Source organism: Oncorhynchus mykiss, chromosome 23, assembly GCF_013265735.2.
Source record: "Oncorhynchus mykiss isolate Arlee chromosome 23, USDA_OmykA_1.1, whole genome shotgun sequence".
Taxonomy (NCBI): domain Eukaryota; kingdom Metazoa; phylum Chordata; class Actinopteri; order Salmoniformes; family Salmonidae; genus Oncorhynchus; species Oncorhynchus mykiss.
In genome coordinates, this window is record NC_048587.1 from 20,612,771 (window position 1) to 20,638,624 (window position 25,854).

At 42.2% G+C, this 25,854-nt stretch overlaps 1 protein-coding gene across 5 annotated transcripts in view; it reads left to right on the top strand.

Moving 5' to 3' along the window:
* LOC110502431 (latent-transforming growth factor beta-binding protein 1) overlaps positions 1-25,854 on the top strand; it is a 144,047-nt gene that overhangs the window by 93,960 nt on the left and 24,233 nt on the right. For 4 of the 5 annotated variants that reach the window (XM_036959792.1, XM_036959791.1, XM_036959796.1 and 1 more), the window contains 10 exons: positions 6,875-6,897; positions 7,853-7,964; positions 8,507-8,593; positions 15,059-15,184; positions 15,648-15,773; positions 17,700-17,825; positions 18,114-18,233; positions 21,132-21,254; positions 23,733-23,855; positions 24,693-24,818. In XM_036959792.1, the coding sequence (XP_036815687.1) occupies positions 6,875-6,897; positions 7,853-7,964; positions 8,507-8,593; positions 15,059-15,184; positions 15,648-15,773; positions 17,700-17,825; positions 18,114-18,233; positions 21,132-21,254; positions 23,733-23,855; positions 24,693-24,818 (1,092 nt within the window). The remainder of the gene's footprint in view (positions 1-6,874; positions 6,898-7,852; positions 7,965-8,506; positions 8,594-15,058; positions 15,185-15,647; positions 15,774-17,699; positions 17,826-18,113; positions 18,234-21,131; positions 21,255-23,732; positions 23,856-24,692; positions 24,819-25,854) is intronic. The other variant, XM_036959793.1, reaches the window with a different exon arrangement.

Sequence of the window (25,854 nt, forward strand, 5' to 3'; positions counted from 1 at the left end):
ATACCAAGAGAGTCAACATCACACAATTCCCTCTATACCAAGAGAGTCAACATCACACAATTCCCTCTATACCAGTTGAGTCAACATCACACAATTCTCTCTATACCAAGAGAGTCAACATCACACAATTCCCTCTATACCAAGAGAGTCAACATCACACAATTCCCTCTATACCAGTTGAGTCAACATCACACAATTCCCTCTATACCAGGTGAGTCAACATCACACAATTCCCTCTATACCAGGGGAGTCAACATCACACAATTCCCTCTATACCAAGAGAGTCAACATCACACAATTCCCTCTATACCAAGAGAGTCAACATCACACAATTCCCTCTATACCAGCTGAGTCAACATCACACAATTCCCTCTATACCAGGTGAGTCAACATCACACAATTCCCTCTATACCAGCTGAGTCAACATCACAAAATTCCCTCTATACCAGGTGAGTCAACATCACACAATTCCCTCTATACCAGGGGAGTCAACATCACACAATTCCCTCTATACCAAGAGAGTCAACATCACACAATTCCCTCTATACCAGCTAAGTCAACATCACACAATTCCCTCTATACCAGGTGAGTCAACATCACACAATTCCCTCTATACCAGCTGAGTCAACATCACACAATTCCCTCTATACCAGGTGAGTCAACATCACACAATTCCCTCTATACCATCTGAGTCAATGTCACACAATTCCCTCTATACCAGGTGAGTCAACATCACACAATTCCCTTCATGCCAGGGGAGTCAACATCACACAATTCCCTCTATACCAAGAGAGTCAACATCACACAATTCCCTCTATACCAAGAGAGTCAACATCACACAATTCCCTCTATACCAAGAGAGTCAACATCACACAATTCTCTCTATACCAAGAGAGTCAACATCACACAATTCCCTCTATACCAAGAGAGTCAACATCACACAATTCCCTCTATACCAGTTGAGTCAACATCACACAATTCCCTCTATACCAGGTGAGTCAACATCACACAATTCCCTCTATACCAGGGGAGTCAACATCACACAATTCCCTCTATACCAAGAGAGTCAACATCACACAATTCCCTCTATACCAGGTGAGTGAACATCACACAATTCCCTCTATACCATCTCAGTCAACATCACACAATTCCCTCTATACCAAGAGAGTCAACATCACACAATTCCCTCTATACCAAGAGAGTCAACATCACACAATTCCCTCTATACCAGTTGAGTCAACATCACACAATTCTCTCTATACCAAGAGAGTCAACATCACACAATTCCCTCTATACCAAGAGAGTCAACATCACACAATTCCCTCTATACCAGTTGAGTCAACATCACACAATTCCCTCTATACCAGGTGAGTCAACATCACACAATTCCCTCTATACCAGGGGGGTCAACATCACACAATTCCCTCTATACCAAGAGAGTCAACATCACACAATTCCCTCTATACCAAGAGAGTCAACATCACACAATTCCCTCTATACCAGCTGAGTCAACATCACACAATTCCCTCTATACCAGGTGAGTCAACATCACACAATTCCCTCTATACCAGCTGAGTCAACATCACACAATTCCCTCTATACCAGGTGAGTCAACATCACACAATTCCCTCTATACCAGGTGAGTCAACATCACACAATTCCCTCTATACCAGCTGAGTCAACATCACACAATTCCCTCTATACCAGCTCAGTCAACATCACACAATTCCCTCTATACCTAGAGAGTCAACATCACACAATTCCCTCTATACCAGCTGAGTCAACATCACACAATTCCCTCTATACCAGGTGAGTCAACATCACACAATTCCCTCTATACCAGCTGAGTCAACATCACACAATTCCCTCTATACCAGGTGAGTCAACATCACACAATTCCCTCTATACCAGCTGAGTCAACATCACACAATTCCCTCTATACCAGCTCAGTCAACATCACACAATTCCCTCTATACCTAGAGAGTCAACATCACACAATTCCCTCTATACCAGCTGAGTCAACATCACACAATTCCCTCTATACCAGGTGAGTCAACATCACACAATTCTCTCTATACCAAGAGAGTCAACATCACACAATTCCCTCTATACCAAGAGAGTCAACATCACACAATTCCCTCTATACCAGCTGAGTCAACATCACAAAATTCCCTCTATACCAGGTGAGTCAACATCACACAATTCCCTCTATACCAGGGGAGTCAACATCACACAATTCCCTCTATACCAAGAGAGTCAACATCACACAATTCCCTCTATACCAGCTAAGTCAACATCACACAATTCCCTCTATACCAGGTGAGTCAACATCACACAATTCCCTCTATACCAGCTGAGTCAACATCACACAATTCCCTCTATACCAGGTGAGTCAACATCACACAATTCCCTCTATACCATCTGAGTCAATGTCACACAATTCCCTCTATACCAGGTGAGTCAACATCACACAATTCCCTTTATACCAGGGGAGTCAACATCACACAATTCCCTCTATACCAAGAGAGTCAACATCACACAATTCCCTCTATACCAAGAGAGTCAACATCACACAATTCCCTCTATACCAAGAGAGTCAACATCACACAATTCTCTCTATACCAAGAGAGTCAACATCACACAATTCCCTCTATACCAAGAGAGTCAACATCACACAATTCCCTCTATACCAGTTGAGTCAACATCACACAATTCCCTCTATACCAGGTGAGTCAACATCACACAATTCCCTCTATACCAGGGGAGTCAACATCACACAATTCCCTCTATACCAAGAGAGTCAACATCACACAATTCCCTCTATACCAGGTGAGTGAACATCACACAATTCCCTCTATACCATCTCAGTCAACATCACACAATTCCCTCTATACCAAGAGAGTCAACATCACACAATTCCCTCTATACCAAGAGAGTCAACATCACACAATTCCCTCTATACCAGTTGAGTCAACATCACACAATTCTCTCTATACCAAGAGAGTCAACATCACACAATTCCCTCTATACCAAGAGAGTCAACATCACACAATTCCCTCTATACCAGTTGAGTCAACATCACACAATTCCCTCTATACCAGGTGAGTCAACATCACACAATTCCCTCTATACCAGGGGAGTCAACATCACACAATTCCCTCTATACCAAGAGAGTCAACATCACACAATTCCCTCTATACCAAGAGAGTCAACATCACACAATTCCCTCTATACCAAGAGAGTCAACATCACACAATTCCCTCTATACCAAGAGAGTCAACATCACACAATTCTCTCTATACCAAGAGAGTCAACATCACACAATTCCCTCTATACCAAGAGAGTCAACATCACACAATTCCCTCTATACCAGTTGAGTCAACATCACACAATTCCCTCTATACCAGGTGAGTCAACATCACACAATTCCCTCTATACCAGGGGAGTCAACATCACACAATTCCCTCTATACCAAGAGAGTCAACATCACACAATTCCCTCTATACCAGGTGAGTGAACATCACACAATTCCCTCTATACCATCTCAGTCAACATCACACAATTCCCTCTATACCAAGAGAGTCAACATCACACAATTCCCTCTATACCAAGAGAGTCAACATCACACAATTCCCTCTATACCAGTTGAGTCAACATCACACAATTCTCTCTATACCAAGAGAGTCAACATCACACAATTCCCTCTATACCAAGAGAGTCAACATCACACAATTCCCTCTATACCAGTTGAGTCAACATCACACAATTCCCTCTATACCAGGTGAGTCAACATCACACAATTCCCTCTATACCAGGGGAGTCAACATCACACAATTCCCTCTATACCAAGAGAGTCAACATCACACAATTCCCTCTATACCAAGAGAGTCAACATCACACAATTCCCTCTATACCAGCTGAGTCAACATCACACAATTCCCTCTATACCAGGTGAGTCAACATCACACAATTCCCTCTATACCAGCTGAGTCAACATCACAAAATTCCCTCTATACCAGGTGAGTCAACATCACACAATTCCCTCTATACCAGGGGAGTCAACATCACACAATTCCCTCTATACCAAGAGAGTCAACATCACACAATTCCCTCTATACCAGCTAAGTCAACATCACACAATTCCCTCTATACCAGGTGAGTCAACATCACACAATTCCCTCTATACCAGCTGAGTCAACATCACACAATTCCCTCTATACCAGGTGAGTCAACATCACACAATTCCCTCTATACCATCTGAGTCAATGTCACACAATTCCCTCTATACCAGGTGAGTCAACATCACACAATTCCCTTTATACCAGGGGAGTCAACATCACACAATTCCCTCTATACCAAGAGAGTCAACATCACACAATTCCCTCTATACCAAGAGAGTCAACATCACACAATTCCCTCTATACCAAGAGAGTCAACATCACACAATTCTCTCTATACCAAGAGAGTCAACATCACACAATTCCCTCTATACCAAGAGAGTCAACATCACACAATTCCCTCTATACCAGTTGAGTCAACATCACACAATTCCCTCTATACCAGGTGAGTCAACATCACACAATTCCCTCTATACCAGGGGAGTCAACATCACACAATTCCCTCTATACCAAGAGAGTCAACATCACACAATTCCCTCTATACCAGGTGAGTGAACATCACACAATTCCCTCTATACCATCTCAGTCAACATCACACAATTCCCTCTATACCAAGAGAGTCAACATCACACAATTCCCTCTATACCAAGAGAGTCAACATCACACAATTCCCTCTATACCAGTTGAGTCAACATCACACAATTCTCTCTATACCAAGAGAGTCAACATCACACAATTCCCTCTATACCAAGAGAGTCAACATCACACAATTCCCTCTATACCAGTTGAGTCAACATCACACAATTCCCTCTATACCAGGTGAGTCAACATCACACAATTCCCTCTATACCAGGGGAGTCAACATCACACAATTCCCTCTATACCAAGAGAGTCAACATCACACAATTCCCTCTATACCAAGAGAGTCAACATCACACAATTCCCTCTATACCAGCTGAGTCAACATCACACAATTCCCTCTATACCAGGTGAGTCAACATCACACAATTCCCTCTATACCAGCTGAGTCAACATCACACAATTCCCTCTATACCAGGTGAGTCAACATCACACAATTCCCTCTATACCAGGTGAGTCAACATCACACAATTCCCTCTATACCAGCTGAGTCAACATCACACAATTCCCTCTATACCAGCTCAGTCAACATCACACAATTCCCTCTATACCTAGAGAGTCAACATCACACAATTCCCTCTATACCAGCTGAGTCAACATCACACAATTCCCTCTATACCAGGTGAGTCAACATCACACAATTCCCTCTATACCAGCTGAGTCAACATCACACAATTCCCTCTATACCAGGTGAGTCAACATCACACAATTCCCTCTATACCAGCTGAGTCAACATCACACAATTCCCTCTATACCAGCTCAGTCAACATCACACAATTCCCTCTATACCTAGAGAGTCAACATCACACAATTCCCTCTATACCAGCTGAGTCAACATCACACAATTCCCTCTATACCAGGTGAGTCAACATCACACAATTCCCTCTATACCAGCTGAGTCAACATCACACAATTCCCTCTATACCAGCTGAGTCAACATCACACAGCAAGCACCAGTAGAAGAGCAGCCATCTTTACTAATGTACTCCAGAAAGACAGAGACAGAACATTGGGATGAGCTGGGCCTCAGTGTGACTCATAGATGGGAGTTGCTTGGTCTTTTAGAATTCAAGTAGTGCTCTGTGGAATTTGGCATCATAGACTGTAACACATGGGCCCTGGGGCCATGCTTTTGTCTTTTCACGATGCTGTCCTGTTTTGATATGTGGAATATCGTGTACCTTCAGTGCCAGCGCACTTTTTTCGTAATCCACCCTTCGACAAAAGGCAGCACATAAGTGAAACAAAAGACAGAACCGACTTGTATGCGTGAGTGTGTGGGGGTCTTTAAAAACATTGCTCACCCAGACACCAATTCAGTTCCACCCAGGATAGGATGATGAGGATTCACATGCTTTGGCTTGCCCTCACCACTCAAACCGCTGGATTCTGAGAGGAGAGATGGAGTTCCTCTCTTTTATTGTTCAGGACATGCTTGGCGGCTGGTGAGGGAGAGAGAAACTTGGCCAGCGGTAGAGTGCACAGACTTATGCAAACTTCAGCTAAACTTCTCTTGAGCACAGAGGATCCAATGCAGAGGACAGACTCAGACAAAAAATAAGAGGAGAAAGTCACTGCCCAAACCTGTGTTGATTAGTGTTTGCATGCCACAAGGCGCTATGAACCCTGTCGGAGGGAATTTATTTTACGCCTAATGTTATGCGTCATTCGTAACAATACCGTTGGTCTTTATGACCTCCGTAAAAATGCAAGAGGGTTGAGTTATGACATGGCATTTGGCCAGTGTTTAAAATAAGGTGTTAGTGGAACATCCTTGTTACTGATTAACATTTGTACGTGGCCATGAAAAATATCACATGTTGATGCGGTCATGAACAGCTAAAAGTACCTGTGAAGGTGACCATCTTATGGATTGCAAATCATTAATCCTCTCTGGCCCCAGCCGGGTTAATTGATGTATTCAAAAGCCTGACTATATTTAATGGGGAACTATAATGTGAATGTTGTCCTAAAAATACATATAAATGATGTACTTGCCTCTGACAAACCTTGGTAGTCAAGGGCAGGTATATCCAGCCTTGTGCTTTCAAACGGTCCCACTCTTTTTTTGAACTCATTCTTTCTTTGTGTTGTTTTTATTTTGTCTTCATGGCCAGTTGCCACAGATGCACCTGAGCAGGTAGGTTGGGTTTCTTCTGCAAAAAAACAACGGAACAGAAATAAGCTTTCTTGCATGCAACAAGAAGTATTCATCCTTCAGCCTCTATGGCAGCGACCTGCAGAAGCAGCCTGCAGCATCACCTCTGCATGAAGTCGGCATCACCACTGCATGACTTTGAGCCAATCAATGCTCCATGCTTTCAGCCTAAGCGCACTTAAAGCATTCACAGTGGAACGTCTATGTCAATGCCGTTCGCAGCTGGCAAGACTTTGCTCTTTGCGCTTTTGTCCAGCCTCATACTGTAAGGCTGCGTTTACTCAGGCAGCCCAATTCTGATCTTTTTCCACAAATTGGTCAGTTGACCAATCAGATCAGCTCTTTTGCCAATAATTGAGCAACTGATCAGAATCGGGCTGCATGTTTAAGTGCAGCCTTAGAGCCTCAAACACTGAACAGTCCTGAAACCTTTCTGTAATGGATTTAGTATTGTATTATGACTTTTTGAATTAAATATAGAAGCTCTCTTTTACATGATCTGGTCTTGGTTCTTTCAGCGGTAAAGTAGACTCAGCTGCTTGAAACTCTTTAAAAGCACTTTGACAAGGGTGGAGTAAGTGAACACTGTTGCGCAGTACACTCTGAGAAACTCCAAATGTCTACAAAGCTGAAGTCAAGTTGGAGTCCACACAACTGACTTGGGCATTCTATAGACCCTGTCCACTCAATGACAACAAATGTTGCTCTCACAATCCGAAATCTTGCTCTTACAATCCTTTCAAGCACTTTCTTTCCTTCAGCTGCCATGCAAGCTGATTTGTAAATAGTTTACTGCCGAGCGGCCTATATGACGAGCTCACGCATGACAGCGGTGCATGAGCGGCGCTTGCTCACCGAAACCTCACACATGTCTATACGGATCAGTCCACTGACCCCGAGGTCCATATTGTGTTTGTCTTGTGTTTTGTCCTTCAAGGAGCTGGTTATTCTGGAGGCTACTAGTAGTAGGCCAGTAGTTGAGGTCGAGGCTGGCCAGCCACAGCTCTCTCCCGGTGTCTCTACCATGAGGATGGAGCCGGCCTACCCAGGTGTCTCATCCATTCCCTTCCCCTCTACTCTCTCTGCTGCTATTTCAGTCTCACTGGGCTGGTGCCCACCCTCACAGGGCAAAGTGTGGAAGTAATTTAATTATGATTTATGTTGTTTTGGCACTGTACTTTCGGTCAATTTGACCTGAAAGAATAGAAATGAAAATGGGTTGGTTTGAAAAATATATGATGTTCTTTCCCTTGTGACAGGTCTAATCGTCATAGTGGAAAGAGCACCTGCCATTTGTGATGGGTGTTCTCCAGGCTCTAGTATAGGATTATCTTCATTGAAATGCAAGGTTTCAATTGTTGTAAAAAGGGTTCAATATGTATCCAAGCTGGAAAAATCTTTTAACAACTGTCAGCTCAGCACGTGACGGTGAAGAGTGATTTATCTCTGTCCGCTGGGATTGTTGATTTCTGCAGCGCTCCGTGTTACAGTTTCATGACAACAACTCAACATTGAAACACTCATTTTAAAGACCACGGAAAGTCTGACTGCGCTGTTCTCTCCCCTGGCTCTATCTGTCCTGGTCTCGCAGAGGTTGTGGAGAAAACGTCGCCCCCTGCTCCAGCCCTGATCCTCCCCTCCAACGCTGGCCAGGACATCGCCCCGACTCAGTCAGCAGGTAAGAGCCCACAGTGACATACAGTGACACGCAGTAACCCGGTGACATCTGGACACAGTTTAGTCGACTGGTCATTGTGCTGCTGGCCGGTTAGTAACTACTATCCCTGCTACAAACTCTATCTAAGCTATCCCAAGCTGATTGTGTAAAAATCATGAATGAATAGAGGCCCGCAGACTGGGAACATGGCACTTTCTGACTCTTCCGGGCCTCCTCTCTTTGTCCTTGGGGTTCTACCCCGTTGTATTTCGGGCTTCTTCTATAATTAGGAATCCTGTGTTGTTATTGAGGGGCCGTGGCAACATGAAGTCTCTCTCTCCACTTTCTAGATGGGAATAGTTTAACAATAGTCTAACAACATCCTCATAAAGGCTTCAACTCACTCCAATGAAAATGCAGAGCAACTTTTTCTCTCTCTCCTGACCCTTAGAGAAATGTATTTGGGTCCTGTATTGTTGTATTTGAGAGACTCCCATTTTAGAAGTTGTTGCTGTGGTTATTTGAATCGGAAGGGAAAGGCCAGTGAGGCCAGAGATTTGTGCCATCGCTAGGCAACCACTTGTGTGAAACGCACCTGTTTTGATACCCAGGGCGAGGAAGAGGGGGGACTTCACAGAGCAGTAGAATAGAGATTAGTGTCGGCACGGAGACAAGTGTGGAGGGAAGGGAGTGGGACTATCTGGTTCCAGGCCCACAAAAAGCACCTGGACCAATCAGGGGACATCTGGGGTATTTGGGGTTATATTTGCTAGGCGGACATCCAAGCACCCAGACCGCTCTCATCTCAGCGTTTTACGTCCCGGTGTCCCGGAAAGGTGACACCATATTAAGAAGCCACAGCAATTAAGCCACCTGATGACAGGTACTCGGTAAACTGTGATACATAATTGCGTCTCTCTTTTTTTTTTTTGTTGAAATCATTCTGTCATCCTTACTGTGATTAGACTCTGGCCTCTGTGCCTCAACGCTTGCTAATCATTCTCAACATGACGTTTCTTTCTAAAGTACATCCTCGACAGAACACAACAATCGTTTGATTGTAACATGGCGGAGATGCTCTTTGAGGTGAAAAAGCAACTACACTCGCTAATCATTCTGTAGCTCAATCAACCAATCAGTCAGTCAGTCAATCAAATGATTGTGCATTTTACAAATACATTTGTAACAAAGTGCTAAAATATAACTAACGCTTGACCGAACGGATGAGGGAAATCTCCTTAGGCGGGAAGAAACCTTGACAGGAAGCAGAGTCTAGAGCAGGAGCCCATCCTCCTCTGGTTGGCTGATGTCTTCCCTAAATCCTATATAAAACACAGCAGTAATTGAATGTAACTGTATTTCTGAGGAGATGCCGCTGTGGCATATTTGAGCAATAATACCTCGCCTATTGAAATGTGTACAGTAATACTTCAATTCTTTGTAATTCCACCATACTGGCCTGCTGAGCTTTGAAGAAGCCCAGCCATTAATAATCACATACATCAGGGATGCGTAATGTATTGTTAATGTGATCTCGAAGCTTGCTGACATTTTGACGACCATTTCCTCAGCAACACTGTAATTCTTAAATACTATATTCATCGTCGATCACCACAAATTTAATACCCCTTTCATTTTCTCTTCTTCTCATCAAGTCCTGAAATGGCAAACCGCTCCGTCACTGTGATTGGACAGTTGTGCAGTTTCGGCTGATATGGCGGAGTCCTTAAGTCTCTGGAACTGTAGGTCCAGTGGCCCACTTCTGTAATATGTCTGCATATTGGTGCCTTTTGATGGGCATTAGACACTATGATTTACTCCATTCCATACTTTCCCACTGTGTTATGTCCCACAGCTGACCTCATGTCGAGACATGAGTAGACCGATTGATGCACCCAGTGAGTAGGTTTTGGGATTTTACCGATTATTTTAACAGGTAGTCCCATTGAGACCAAGATCTGTTTTGCATCTTACAATTACAAATTGGACATAGGAAATACACCAGAAAATACAAAATACAAAGAGAATACAAAAAATTCAATAAAGCACACTCGTGAAAAACAATCACACTCCACAGCAAAGAGGTCCCCAATCAACACTTTTAAATCAAATTGTATTTGTCACATGCACCGAATACAATAGGTGTAGATGTTACAGTGAAATGCTTACTTACAAGCCTACAACCGACAATGCCTTTCTTAAGAAGTGTTAACTGCGAGATCGGTGCCCCCCCACAGGACGGTTGAGTTAACGTGCGCTAATATGATTAGCATGTAAGTAACAAGAACATTTCCCAGGACGTAGACATATCTGATATGGGAAGAAAGCTTAAATTCTTGTTAATCTAACTGCACTGTCCAATTTACTGTAGCTGTTACAGTGAAATAATACTATGCTATTGTTTGAGGAGAGTGTACAGTTATGAACTTGAAAATGTATTAATAAACAAATTAGGCACATTTGGGCAGACTTGATGCAACATTTTGAACAGAAATACAATGTTTCATTGGATCAGTCTAAAACTTTGCACATGCAATGCTGCCAACTAGTGGCCAAAATCTAAATAGAGCCTAAAGTGGAATAATACATTGTGGCCTTTCTTTTGCATTTCAAAGATGATCTTTTACCAGATCTGATATGTGATATCTCCTACATTAATTTCACATTTCCACAAACTTCAAAGTGTTTCCTTTCAAATGGTATCAAGAATATGCATGTCCTTGCTTCAGGTCCTGAGCTACAGGCAGTTAGATTTGGGTGTGTCATTTTAGGCGAAAATCTGGGGGGAAAAAGGGGCCGATCCTTAAGAGGAATGTATTTACTAAATAAACTGAAGTAAAACATTTATAAATACATAAATAAAATTTAAAAATAAGAACATTGAAAAATAACAAATAATTTAAGAGCAACAATAAAATAACAGTGAATGCAAATAGTCTGAAAGGCACCAATACATCCATTTGTAGGGAACTCTGAAGATTGTTCCATACTTGGGGTGCAAAGAAACTTAAAGCTAAAAGTCTGTAGCAACAGACGGAATTTCCATAGATATCCATCCCTGTGACCTGGTATGGTAACTCGTACTTCTATAGGTAAGTAAAGATGTAAGGTAATGAGGGAGTTTTTACAAAATGCAGTGTTTCGACCTACATGAGGTCAAAGAGGGCCATCCTAATTTCTGATAGAGCAAGTAGTGATGAGTGCAAAACCTATCACCCCGTTATAAAACGGAAAGTGCACTGTGGTGAACTACATCTAACGGCTTTAACCCTTTACACTTGTAGAAATTGGCCTATATGGATAGGGCTATAAAAAAGAAAGAAGGTCGCACACTCCCAAACATTTAATGGGTATAGTAACCAACATTTTGGAACGCAGTGCTGCCTTCAGGGTTACATTGTAACTGCTTGATACAGTTATGTAGACAAGCAGTGCAATTAGTGGAGCCAATGAACACAGTGAGGGGTGTGTCATAGTAATTAAGGTAAGGAGGGATGAAAAACAGTGAAACAGCATGGCAATACATGCGGACAATTATTTACATAATCTTATGTCAACATGATTAGATATAATGGAATACATTATGCTAATATCAACAATCATTATTCTTACATTTAATTTACTTTCATCTTTGTTTCATTACTTAATTTCATATCTTGTTGTGGTTCAAACATAATGCATAATGAGCATCATCACCATGGGAAACATGACATGCAGTATAAGCTAAGAAACTGTGGCCCAAAAAAAAATCATTGGGTTGAAATGGCCTGAGGTCAAATTCAATAATCAGACCACTAGGAGTCCGTGTTTTTAGATAGGAGATCCATTAGGCCTCCCTCTGTAGTAGTAGGGTCCCGATCTTTGGCGGTCGGTGCCATTTAAGAGGAGGGAGTACGAATATTTTTTTAATGAGCATGGCCTTATTTCTATTACAGCATATTGGATGACTGTCATTCATATTCCATTCACCCAGTTCAATGTAACAGTGACAGGTTTAGGCAACTACATGATACTCAAATTTTCCCTACACCCATCATGAGGTTGCTACAACCTCGCCTATGAATGACAGTTTACAATGTAGGTGCGTCGAAAGACAAATTTGAGGTGACAGACAGTGATATTCAATACTGCCTTGCACATTATCGCCTGCATCTAGCTGATATAGAGTGTAATCATTAGTCCAACAGTTGCCAACAAGAGTTTCTGTTGGACAAATTCAGGTATGTTTATCCCAGTTTTGTCACGTTTGCGAAACATTTTTTCTGCGAAATAAATACACCCCTGATCACGCTTAGACACGGTTCACTTTCATAGCAGCCACGTTGTATTATTTCTTGCATCCATGAGCTCTCCTCCTTTCACCTCTTCCCTTCGCGTGTGGACTTCAATGCACAACCCATCAGCTGTATGTGACCAAGCAGAAAAACCTTTCCAAGCCAAACCGCTACACACAGCCTACATCATTGTCACCATATTAGCTAAAGTAACATCATAGTCAGCATAGCTAATAGAACTAACGCATTAGTAAACCCGCTACAATCATGCAGTAACCGTTACAGTGTACAGTCAGTAAGCAGTTACACCAGCGGGCCCCGGTGGCAATAAATTAGTAAAACCAAAAGTTTACCTCGACTTGGAAGAGTTCCAGTGTTGTGTTGGAAAGTCATAGCCTCTAGCTAACATAGCATCCCTCTGTTTCAGCAGTGTGTTTCAGTAGGCTAGACTATATGGCCACATTTACATCTCTCCCTCTCTCTTCCTTTTTTCTCTCTTGCTTCTCCTTCATTTTGGAAGAAATGAATTTGTTAAAAACTGTTGAACTACTGTCTTTCTCTCTCTTTGAGTCAACTACTCATCACATTTTATGCACTGCAGTGCTAGCTAGCTGTAGCTTATGCTTTCAGTACCAGATTCATTCTTTGATCCTTTCTCACATCCTTGATTGGGTGGACAACATGTCAGTTAATGCTGCAAGAGCTCTGATAGGTTGGAGGATGTCCTCTGGGAGTTGTCATAATTACTGTGTAAGTCAGTCTATGGAAGGGGGTGAGAACCAAGAGCCTCCTATGCTTTGTATTGAAGTCATTGTGCCCAGAGGCGAATGGAAGCTAGCTGTTCTCCAGCTACACCATGGTGCTACCCTACAGAGTGCTGTTGCTGCTACTATAGACCTTATTTGCAAAATAGTGTGTTTTAATCAATTATTTGGTGACGTGATTATATTTAGTATAGTTTCATCTAAAAAGGATATGTTTTTACAATGTTTTACTATTTTTATTTTTATGAAAGTAACTGAGGAGGATGGTCCTCCCTTTCCTCCTCTGAGTAGCCTGCAACTGGTCTCGATGTTACCTCTCCTTGAGAGAGTAACATGCTCGATACCTGTGTATTTGAGGGAGGAGATAGGATGTTTAGCTTCAACAAAGTGAGCTTCTACTGTGCAGTCGGTTTTCTTACACCTGATTGAGCTGCGGTGTTCAGCTATACATTGTTTGAACCAAGTTTCAGAGAGTACAATAATGTCAGGGTTAGTATCTTGGACCCAAATGCCTAACATATACATTTTTGAGTGAATACTCTGCACATTTAAAAAAATATATTTTCTATAATTTTTAGCTAGTAGTTCTGAAAGTAGCGCTCACGAGCCAAAAGTGGTCCACACAAATTTCATATTATGTCACGTGCAGATATGTGCACCACATCATTGCGCTCTCTCGCTCTGATGTGTGTGCATCTTGCTAGCTGTCATTCAAATGGGGAGGGGCTGAAGCTCATTGGCTGGAACTCGAATTGCTAGGGAGCTGGCCCACGTGGGGGAAAATGTAGGGGAAATGGCGCCACACAACTTCCAGGAAACAGTTGCTATCAAACTAGGAATTTTGCGGCTAATTGAGGTAAGACAGTAATTCTGCTCATAGATTATACATGTATGAACAAAACATTGACATGAACCTAACATTGACACATCCAGCCCAAAGCGTGAGGTTTAAAAAATGCAAAGTTACGGAGCATGTCTTTAAGTTCGCCAGTTCAATAACCTTATGAGATTTAAAGTTAGAGGGGGTTTCCAAGCTAATAAGCATTGGCTTATCAGCAGTTGTTGGTTGGGCGTGCTGAATCCTTGCCAATATTTGTCATACAGAAACACATTTGCAGCCATGAATGGGAAGTTGATGAGAATATCGGCTAGGGAGAGGAAAGGCCATTTGCAGGAATGGAATAGATTTGTTTATGCTGCGCATATAGATACAGTATTTATGTATTTAGTATTTGAAGAGTAGCATGAGGTTTCCTCCATGATTGTGTTCAGCATGCATACTCAAAATCCTGCTATTTGGGTCTCTCTCTCTCTTTCTTTCTCTTTTTCTGTCTCTTTCTCTCTGTCTGTCTCTCTCTTTCTCCCTCTCTCTTTCTCTCTACTCTTTCTCTCTCTTTCTCTCTCTTTCTGTCTCTTTCTCTCGCTCTCTGTCTCTCGCTCTCGGCCAGAGGTGGATGAGTGCCAGGTCAACCCTCACATCTGTGGCCAGGGGATCTGCTACAACACTGTGGAGGGTTATACCTGCATCTGTAGAGAGGGCTACCAGATGGATGAGACACACACCACCTGTGTCGGTAAGAAACAAGACGTCAAAGGTCACGTCCATTTATCAGACCAATGGGAACGGAGTCTTTTTGTCATTTGGTCTGATTGGATTAGGTTTTCACTCTTCACATTTGCCCCAGAACATATATTAATTGAATTACATCAGTAAATGGGAATATTTTGTTATTTTATTTAACCTTTATCTAACTAGGCAAGTCAGTTAAGAACAAATTCTTATTTACAATGACTGCCTACAATGACGGCCTTTTCTGAATATACTTGTGATATATAATGATTTAACTAGCCTTTCAGCATTTTGGAGTTATGTGTGAATGTTGTAGAATAATCATTTAGTTACCGCTCTGGTGCAGTGGTGGTTTGAAATAAACACTATCTATACTCATAATACTTTAATCCACTTACATTAGTATGTCAGTATGTCTCTTAGCAAGTTGACCCATGTTCCATCCCATGACTCCTGCCTTGCTACAGATGTTGATGAATGCCTGGAGTCTGCATCACTGTGCTCCAACGGCCGCTGCAGGAACACTCCCGGCAGCTTCCTGTGTGTGTGCCAACCAGGCTTCATGACAGATGAGGAGGGAACCAGTTGCATTGGTAAAGTCATTTCACACACATACCACCACACTCCCTGAGATTCAATACGTGTTGTGCACCGCAGCAGCACACATTTGGATAGCCGTTTGGGTGTTTTCATTTTTGTTGAAACCCCTAGTTATTTCCCCAGTTGTCTCCAGTATAGTTCCCCATTGGCATTGTCCCCCCTCCCTGGAGATAGGGGCTGCATTTTAGGAGATGACCACAGTGTGGCCCATTAGCGACGTCCTCCCCATCCTCCTCCCCATCCCGGGATATAAATACTGTGAACACTGTCATTAGGTGGTTTCTGGTGTTTCTACACAGATTTTCTCTTCCACAAAATGACAGAAAATGAGGTTTGCGGAGGCATAAAGCCAATGATTATTTCCCCGTAACTGTACTGTACTGTAACAGTCAAACATCTGAAAAGGAAATATGAGGATATAATTTATCACCGTTTGCCAGGGATTTCTATGTGGATATGAGTACTTGATCTATTATTAATATTAAGAAGAGTGCAAAAACAGGCAACTTGGAGGACAACAGCCCTAAATCTTCAATAAGACAGATGGAACATTGAGTGACTGGTTATACTTGAATCCAATGATGAAAACGAAACTATACTGGAGAAAAATATAAACACAACATGCAGTGTGTTGGTCCCATGTTTCATGAGTTGAAATAAAAAATCCCTGAAATGTTTCAGACACAAATAGCTTATTTCTCTAAAATGTTGTGTTCAAATTGGTTTATATCCCTGTTAGTGAGCATTTCTCCTTTGCCAATATAATCTATCCACCTGACAGGTGTGGCATATCAAGAAGTTGATTAAACAGCATATTTCTGTCTGTAATAAAGCCCTTTTGTGGGAAAAACTCATTCTGATTGGCTGGGCCTGGCTCCCCAGTGGGTGGGCCTGGCTGCCAAGTGGGTAGTGGGTGCCCACCCACCACTCACCATGTTGCACTCCTGCCCAGTCATGTGAAATCCATAGATTAGGGCCTAATGAATATATATTTCAATTGACTGAATTCCTTATATGAATTGTAACATCTTTGAAATTGTTGCATGTTGCGTTTATATTTTTTTTCAGTTTAAAAATACTTTGAAAACACTTACTTAACCAGAGGCAACACTACATGACGAGTTAAAACCGAAATAAAGTTTTCCACTCCATGTCCAGTCTGTTTCTTGCCTGTCGTCATTTTGCTGAGTCATGCATTTACACTCTCTACTTCAAGGTGGGGGGGGGGTGTTTGGCTACTAACGAGGGGAGTGGTATCCTGGATACCACTCCCCTCTAATTAGAGTCCCTGTTTCCTTCCTTGTTGGTTCTGTCTTTTGTAATGTCCCACAGGAAGTCCCGCCCAGGGCCCTCAGAGGAAGTTTATGTCACCTTAAGCTGGCTTTGGTCCATTTTAGGGGGCTGGGAGGGCATGAAGCAGAGAAAGTCCTGGCATGAATCAGCAATGTCCATGATATTCAGTTAAAGTCAAGGAAAGAGCGTCATGAGTCACTCTTCTAGCTATCTGTAATGCCAGACTGTCCAAATCGTTTAGATCGATGGATATCACATTCAGACTGGGGTACATAGAGATCTGGCACAGATCTACGGACAGACCAGGGGATTCCATCACTTTAGCCTGAACTTCCGCTGCCCTTGTTGATATTGGACGGAGTAATGTCTGACATGTTTGTAAAACAAAAGTGACACAGCACTAAAATGATGTGTACCCCATCACATTTCTCCAGGGTTTTGGGGATTATGCTTATGTTCTTAATGGGTTTGGGTGAGTACCAAGAAAGGGTTGATTATTCTTGAAAGATTGAGTATCTTTGTTGGAGCCAGTTACTATCCTCAAATATCTCCTTCTCGCTCCCACCCCCGTCTTTCCCTCCATCCCTCTCTCTCCCCTCCTCTTCCTCTCTGTATCCCTCGCTCAGATTTAAACGAGTGTCTGAACTCCCACGCTTGTCCTGAGGATGGCTTTTGTGTCAACAATGTGGGTTCCTACATCTGTCGGCACTGTGACAGCGGCTTCAGGATGAGCCCAACAGGCCAGTGTGAAGGTACAAGAAGCGCCCTTCAACGATTTGGGTTCTATTTGGAGAGCTTTAGGGGCAAGAGAATTAGAGGGGGGTTCATGGTAAGACAATGCCATGGTTGTTTCTGACATATTAACAACATTATATGCATATTGCCGACTTACACATCACCCACACTTAAATCCTTGGCCTTTTGTGGTGTTGATTCAGTGCTTGCCTCTCTCCTCGCCTCTCTCTTTCTTTCCCCCCACCTCTACTTTCTCTCACTCTCTCTCTTCTCTTTCTCTCTCTCTCTCTCTCTCTCTCGAACAGATATAGATGAGTGTCTGGACATGGGTGTGTGTCCATCCGGCATGTGCGTCAACTTGCTGGGCTCTTATGAGTGTGATTCGTGTCCAGAGGGCTTCCAGGGCCAGGGAGGACAGTGTGTCGGTATGTGACTGCACATTCTCTCTCTCACACAAATAATCAGGAGCATCCAAATTACTGGAGTGGCTTGGCTCTGAATTGAAATTCTATACTGCCTGGGGGGGGGGGGGGGGGGGGGGGACAAAGCTGTTAGGTGTGTGCTTTGTCCTGGGGCATTGGCTCGTCCCCCACTCCATCTCTCTTACACTCCGCCTTTACTACGAAGTCCAAGAGTTTCCTCAGAACCCCTGAGCCACAGTGCTGGTTCACTGCTTTTCTGTCTTCTCAAAGCCCTCACACAGACTGAAAGCAGGGGAATTGGGACACAGACTGTATTTCCAACAGGGTATATATCGAGAGGATATCACTATTTAGAATTTCTAATACTACCCTGCACTGACAGTTCTAAGTGTTTACCCTGCTGTTGGTCATATACAGAATACAGTGCTGTAGCTAGGGCTGTTACGGTGACATATTACTGCCACACCGGCGGTCACGAGTCATGATGGCAGTCAAATTCCATGTTCCACCGTTTACGGTAATTAGACATCTCCAAGCTCTGATGCTGCCGATGGTCATTAGTAGCCTACCAAACTTACTAACTGCCTGGTACTCTGCACTCCATTGTCCCTCTAATCACTCTGACATCAATGCAAATGTAATAGAAAATCTAATCAAACACTTCATGAGAGCCCATGAGCTCATGTTGTGCAATATTTCTATAGGCTATGCAATTGCGTGAGAAAACAGAGTGATGGCCTCTATTAAAAAGAGGAGGATCCAATCAGCTTTCTATATGCTAGGCCTACTATATTTATTTCTCAACCTTCCGAATATTAAGCACGTTGCTTCTTTTTAAAACAGGAGTAAAGCCTACCTGGCTGATATATAAATGAACCACAGGGAAAGCTTCCTTCATTCACTATTAAAATGCAGCGATTAAATGTATTTTTTTCCCGCTGCCCCTGTTTCGAGACAGGTGCATGATAATGGTCCATTCCAAATCAAAACATTATTTCCCGCATATATGATTTAGTGTATGTAAAGACATGATTAAATCAAGAAGCATTGCTGCGCTTATAATGTTAAGAAATAGCCTAATAGTTTATCAACATTTTAAGCTAAATGTTCTCATCTGTTGCTTCAGGCTCAAAGCATAAAAACAGTTTTTTTTTAGTGGTTGTATTAATTTGGGATCTATCGCATCCCACAACTGTCCTGTACTATGTTTGAAGGGAATTATAATTATCATATTCAGGTCAAGGGCATAGCACCACTGGGCATAGCACCACTGGTCGGGAAATTCAAGGCATTATCAAGTGCTTGTCAAATTGTGAATGAGAGACTGATGAAGTGTGTACAGTTTGCGCAAAAAAACTAAGCAGAGCTCAAACCTTTCATACAACTTTAAAAAACAAATTGTCCTTAGAGTCGCATCATACAGCCTTGGAATGTATTAAAAATCAAAACATATAGCTCTACATTTGTTACATAAATAACTCTAAATTAATCATATAATAGTACCTGTTTCTTTGTTAACTGCTCAACACAGAATAGCCGCATGTGCATGTGCGCACTCCCTCAAATTGTTTGGAGAAAATATATTTTGTATAAAAAAATGCTACGGAATTCTAAGCAATATTGTCTGCTAAATGAACTAGTGTAGCCCACAGCCATATGGCATAGTCAGATCAGGGCCTAACATAAGGACAACGCAGAGTCTGTTATTCTGTTCTTCTGAAATAGACTACATTTTCTTCATATCATGCTTCTTTAGACCTGTCTAAAATAAATAATGGATTTATTGTGAAGGTGTAGGCTAAATTACATGTATTTATTTTTAAAATGTAGATGTTCCAAAGGTCTGCATCAGTGGCTTGTAGGCTATGCTTGGAAGACAGGAGATGCTAAATGTGTTTAAGTTAATTAACAGTCAATTACTGTGAGACTGGCAGTTATTTGCTTGACAATCACCGGCTGACAAAATGTCATGACCGCCACAGCCCTAGCTGTAGCCACCTTCTGAAACGCACTAGCTAGATTTGGAATGCAGAGTAGGTCGCTGGGTACAGTCTGTATTGTCAGTGAGGTACATGATGCCTCACATCAGCTTTAATCCTAGCTCCAGGACATCATGTGAGCTGCCTGGGAGATGAGTGAATTTCCTACACTTTATAGACAGTATTCCACAGCCGTATTATTTAACCATGAGTTTCAAGGAATAATCTAATCTCATTCCTAAACCGTTTCTGTTTAATGGACAAAGAACACCTCAGGAAACAAATGTAGTATTTCTGTTTACGCTCAGTACAGTATAAGTCCCACAAATCAACCAATTAAAAAGCCACCATATGGACCCACATTTTCCTGGAAGTCGACCGGTTTCTGTTGAAACCATAGGTGCATCACTCAGCCCTTCCAGAGAGTACGTGTTGCATGTGGTGGATGGTTGACTGTGAGGTTGTGAGCAGTATTCACACAGTGTCCTGACCCAGCCCAGCCACAGTGGGTAGGCAGGGTGCAGGTTGGGACAGGAAATCATTAGGCCATGTGACACATAGGGAGACCTCTAGAGTCTCATTTAAGGTAGTGGTGCTGGTTTAGGTCCTTAGCTAGGTCATGCCAACTTTCAATGGGTCTGTTTCGTGTGGTTGTATCTTATCCAAGACAATGAGGGTTGTTTACACACATTATAATGCAGTTCCAGGTGCATTACCTTAAGCCAAGTGAAGGTTGGCCCAGACATTGGTTTTGAGATCCATTAAACACACTGTGAAGCATGAAAAAATAACATTGTGCTGGAGTTTGGTTTTCTAATATCATATCCAACATGGCAGCATGTTTAGACATTTGAGATATTAAACACATTGTAAAAATCTTTGACTACAATTCTTTCCCTCCTGTTTTCTTGACTCTGCCCAGATGTAGATGAATGCCTGCACCAGTCAACTTGTGCCAATGGGAAGTGCTCCAACTTTGAGGGATATTTTGTCTGCTCGTGTAACGATGGATTCACGCTCAGCCTAGATGGACAATCATGTGAAGGTAACACCCTAATTCTAGTGCTTTATGGTGTTATGGGACTTTCAAGTGACAACTCAAAACTAGCTCTACCAAGTCCCTGAATGATCTAGAAGACTGGATTCCATTATTACTGGATGATATCATAGTTTAGAGAGAATCACCATTTTGTCCAAACTGAATTAGCCACTGGTTAGAATCTTCCAGAAAACCCATAAATGTAAACAGCATAATAGCGGCAAAGAGCGAATGCCGTAAAAGTAAGCACATATTACCTCATAATCACTTATTTGTTTGGGCACTGTTTGTATATGTGACATAATGAATGACTCTGCCTGTGTAAGACAGTCAGTTTAGCACAGCGAAGCACTTTTCCCAAACTTTTCCCACAGTGTCTTTAATGCCAGTCACAAGGCGCCTTGCTTAAGATGGAGACCTTGTAGTGCAGGTTTATAAATCATTCAGAATTGGCCTGGCAGCGCTCGACCTTTTCAGCGGACCGTTGTGCCCACAGTGAAGCTATTGGGCCCTGCTAAATAAATGATGGAATTTCAGTAATCACCCTGGGCTGTTTGGGGTAATGAAAGTATATGAAACCCTTAAGAGTTGCGGTATATCAATATCTCGTCATCTTTCTCCCAATACGCCGCATCAATATCTCTCTCTGTTTCCCTGGCCCACCTCTTGCACCTGAAATGAGAATAATCTTTTCCCTGCTACCTTGCTCTTGGAGTCTGTGTATCAAAGTGTGAGGCGATTCAACCCCAGGAAAACTTGAAAATAGAATATATGTTCAGGAAATGTTTTATTTACATGCTTTTACATTTGTAGCACAAACCATTTTTTTGAAAATCATGAGGAAAGTGGCCATTTTAGGCCCTTTTTAGACCTAGACATGCCTCCTGTAAAACACTACGATCTGTGAACATTACATGATACAGACGACATCTTGGTCATTATACTCTTATAGTGTGCAAATATGGAGGATGTCTAGATTCTGAGCCCACTAGCTTGTAGAGTATATTGTTTAAAACAATATGTATACAAATTAGCACAATAAAAATGGGTACTTTGAGATATTCCTGTCAATATGTTTCATTTTTGATAAATGAATGTGAAAAATACTCCCTATTTGAGAGCACACCCTAAGAAGTATGATGAAACCAAGATGGTGTCTGTATTATGTACGGTTCATGGATCATAGGGTCTTAGAAGAGACACGTATAGGTCTAAAACGAGCGGACAATTGCCACTTTCATCAGGATTTTCAAAAATGTTTTTGATATTGTTTGCATCCATAACATCCTTCCTCCCTATTATTTCTTAAGTTAATAGATTCTCTATGGTGTGGACAGCACTAGCATTCAAGATGCGGTAGAAAGGCCAACATCATTGACAATTCCTTGAACACAGCTTTCGCATTTAATTCACATTATTTCAAGTATTATTATTCCAAAAATGGTATGTTATGCCTCTTTTCAGCCTCAAATGGGAACGGGCCGTGTTTGATGTTATTGACTTTTAGTGACGCACCTCAGAATCCTCAATGTAGCATCTGAACTAGAGGTCGACCGATTAATCGGAATGGCCGATTAGTTAGGGCCGATTTCAAGTTTTCATAACAATCGGAAATCTTTTTGACCGATGTAAAATGGCTAGCTAGTTAGCGGGGTGTGCGCTAATAGCGTTTCAAACGTCACTCGCTCTGAGACTTGGAGTGGTTGTTCCCCTTGCTCTGCATGGGTAACGCTGCTTCGAGGGTGGCTGTTGTCGTTGTGTTCCTGGTTCGAGCCCAGGGAGGAGCGAGGAGAGGGACAGAAGCTATACTGTTACACTGGCAATACTAAAGTGCCTATAAGAACATCCAATAGTCAAAGGTATATGAAATACAAGTGGTAGAGAGAGAAATGTCCTATAATTCCTATAATAACTACAACCTAAAACTTCTTACCTGGGAATATTGAAGACTCATGTTAAAAGGAACCACCAGCTTTCATATGTTCTCATGTTCTGAGCAAGGAACTTAAACGTTAGCTTTCTTACATGGCACATATTGTACTTTTACTTTCTTCTCTAACGCTTTGTTTTTGCATTATTTAAACCAAATTGAACATGTTTCATTATTTATTTGAGGCTAAATAGATTTTATTGATGTATTATATTAAGTTAAAATAAGTGTTCATTCAGTATTGTTGTAATTGTCATTATTACAAAAAAACTAAAAACAAATCGGCCGATTAATCGGTATCAGCTTTTTTTTGGTCCCCCAATAATTGGTATCGGTATCGGCGTTGAAAAATCATAATCGGTCGACCTCTAATCTGTACCTTCCAAATGTCATGTCATATATTTATTTTATTGTATATAACTGCCTTAATGTTTCTGGACCCCTGCCTTGGCAGCAGCTAATGGGGATCCTGAATAAATACAAATACCTTACTGCTTTTGTTTGATGATTTGTATGCTAGTTTTGCCCTAACAGTGCTGTGTGTTGTGCCCCAGATGTGGATGAGTGCCAGGATGAGCAGGTGTGTACCAGGGGGCACTGCCAGAACACTGTGGGTTCTTACCTGTGTATCTGTGGGCCGGGCTTTAGGGCCTCCCCGGCGGTGGACCAGTGTGACGGTAAGACTCTTACTACCCTCTGACGCTTACGATTACACACTGACTTACACCGTTATACGCGGACTCATACCATTGTACACTTACTCATACAATTACACCCTCACGTTCAGAACTGCACACTGTCTCATGTGGTACAATGTCCTACTGTGCAGTGGATGTTTTGGGACACTTTGCAGTTAACTGTATTTAGATAGATCTGAAAAAAAGTTATTTAAACCACTCGGTTCTGATAATGATTCTGAAGATTGCATTTTTGGACTCAGCATCAGCAAATACAGTATCAATATTATGTATATTGTTAATCTAGTTGAATGTATTTTGAATCATGTAATGTACAGCATCAATCCATCAATCTATTTATAACACTCTCTTCCTTTTGATTGTTGAACTTGTGTTGCTGTCAGATGCTCAGGTTTGTTGATGGTTCAGGAGTTGATTTCCTGTTTGATGAATCCCACCAACCCCTCATAGAATCTACCTTAATTAAAACCCTAAAACGGACTCACCCTCCGCACTCATATCATCTATCTGCCCATAAAGCATAGTGTCTGTGTTTTGGTCCATGTATGTGTGTTCGCGTGCGTGTGTGTGTGTGTGTGTGTGTGTGCGTGCGTGTGTGCGTGCCTGCGTGTGTGTGTGTGTGTGTGTGTGTGTGCGTGCGTGCCTGCCTGCGTGCGTGCCTGCCTGCGTGTGTGTGTGTGCGTGTGTGTGCATGCATGTGTGTGTGTGTGTGCGTGCACATTATGTACGTCTTTATGTGTATTTGTGTGTGTTCACACTTACAGTATGTACGTGTGTGTGTGTTGCCTGCATTGAGAGCTGTACCTGTGGTTGCAGATGTGGATGAGTGCCAGGAGCTGCCCATGCCCTGTGACAGTGTGGGCCAGTGTGTCAACAACATGGGCTCCTACCACTGCAGCTGCCCCCAGGGTTACCAGCAGATCAACGGCACCAGCTGCCTAGGTATAGGCCACTCGCTCCCTCACGTTCTCAAAACGTACATGCAAAGATGCACACACACACACACACACACACACACACACACACACACACACACACACACACACACACACACACACACACACACACAGATGCAAACAGACACAAAAACCATGTATTATATATACAGTACCAGTCAGAGGTTTGGACACAACTACTCATTCAAGGGTTTTTACTATTTTATACATTGTAGAATAATAGTGAAGATATCCAAACCATAAAATAGCACATACAGTCGTATGAAAAAGTTTGGGCACCCCTCTGAGGCTGCATAATAATTTACTCTGTCGTCACAGAAAATGATCACAGTGGCATGCCATTCGTTTTCTAATAAAAGCTGAGTACTGGGGTATTGTCCAGACAAAGATCTTTAGTGTGGCAATATTAAGTTGTATGAAATTAAATCAGATGTGAAAAATAGACTATGCAAAAATGTGGGCACCCTTGTCATTCTGTTGATTTGAATACCTGTAACGACTTAGCACTGATTAATTGGAACACACATTTGGTCTGGTGAGCTCATTAAGCCTTGAACTTCATAGACAAGTGCACCCAATCATGAGAAAAGTTATTTAAGGTGGTCAATTGCAAGTTGTTGTTCTCTTTGACTCTCCTCTGAAGAGTGGCAACATGTGGGCCTCAAAACAACTCTGAAATGACCTGAAAACAAAGATTGTTCAACATTATGGTTTAGAGGAAGGCTACAAAAAGCTATCGCAGAGATTTAAGCTGTCAGTGTCCACTGTGAGGAACTTAGTGAGGAAATGGAAGACCACAGGCACAGTTCTTGTTAAGGCCAGAAGTGGCAGGCCAAGTAAAATATCAGAGAGGCAAAGACGAAGGAGGGTAAGAACGGTCAAAAACAGCCCACAGACCACCTCCAAAGACCTACAACATCTTGCTGCAGATGGTGTCACTGTGCATCGTTCAACAATTCAGCGCACTTTGCACAAGGAGAAGCGGTATAGGAGAGTGATGCGGAAGAAGCCTTTTCTGCACA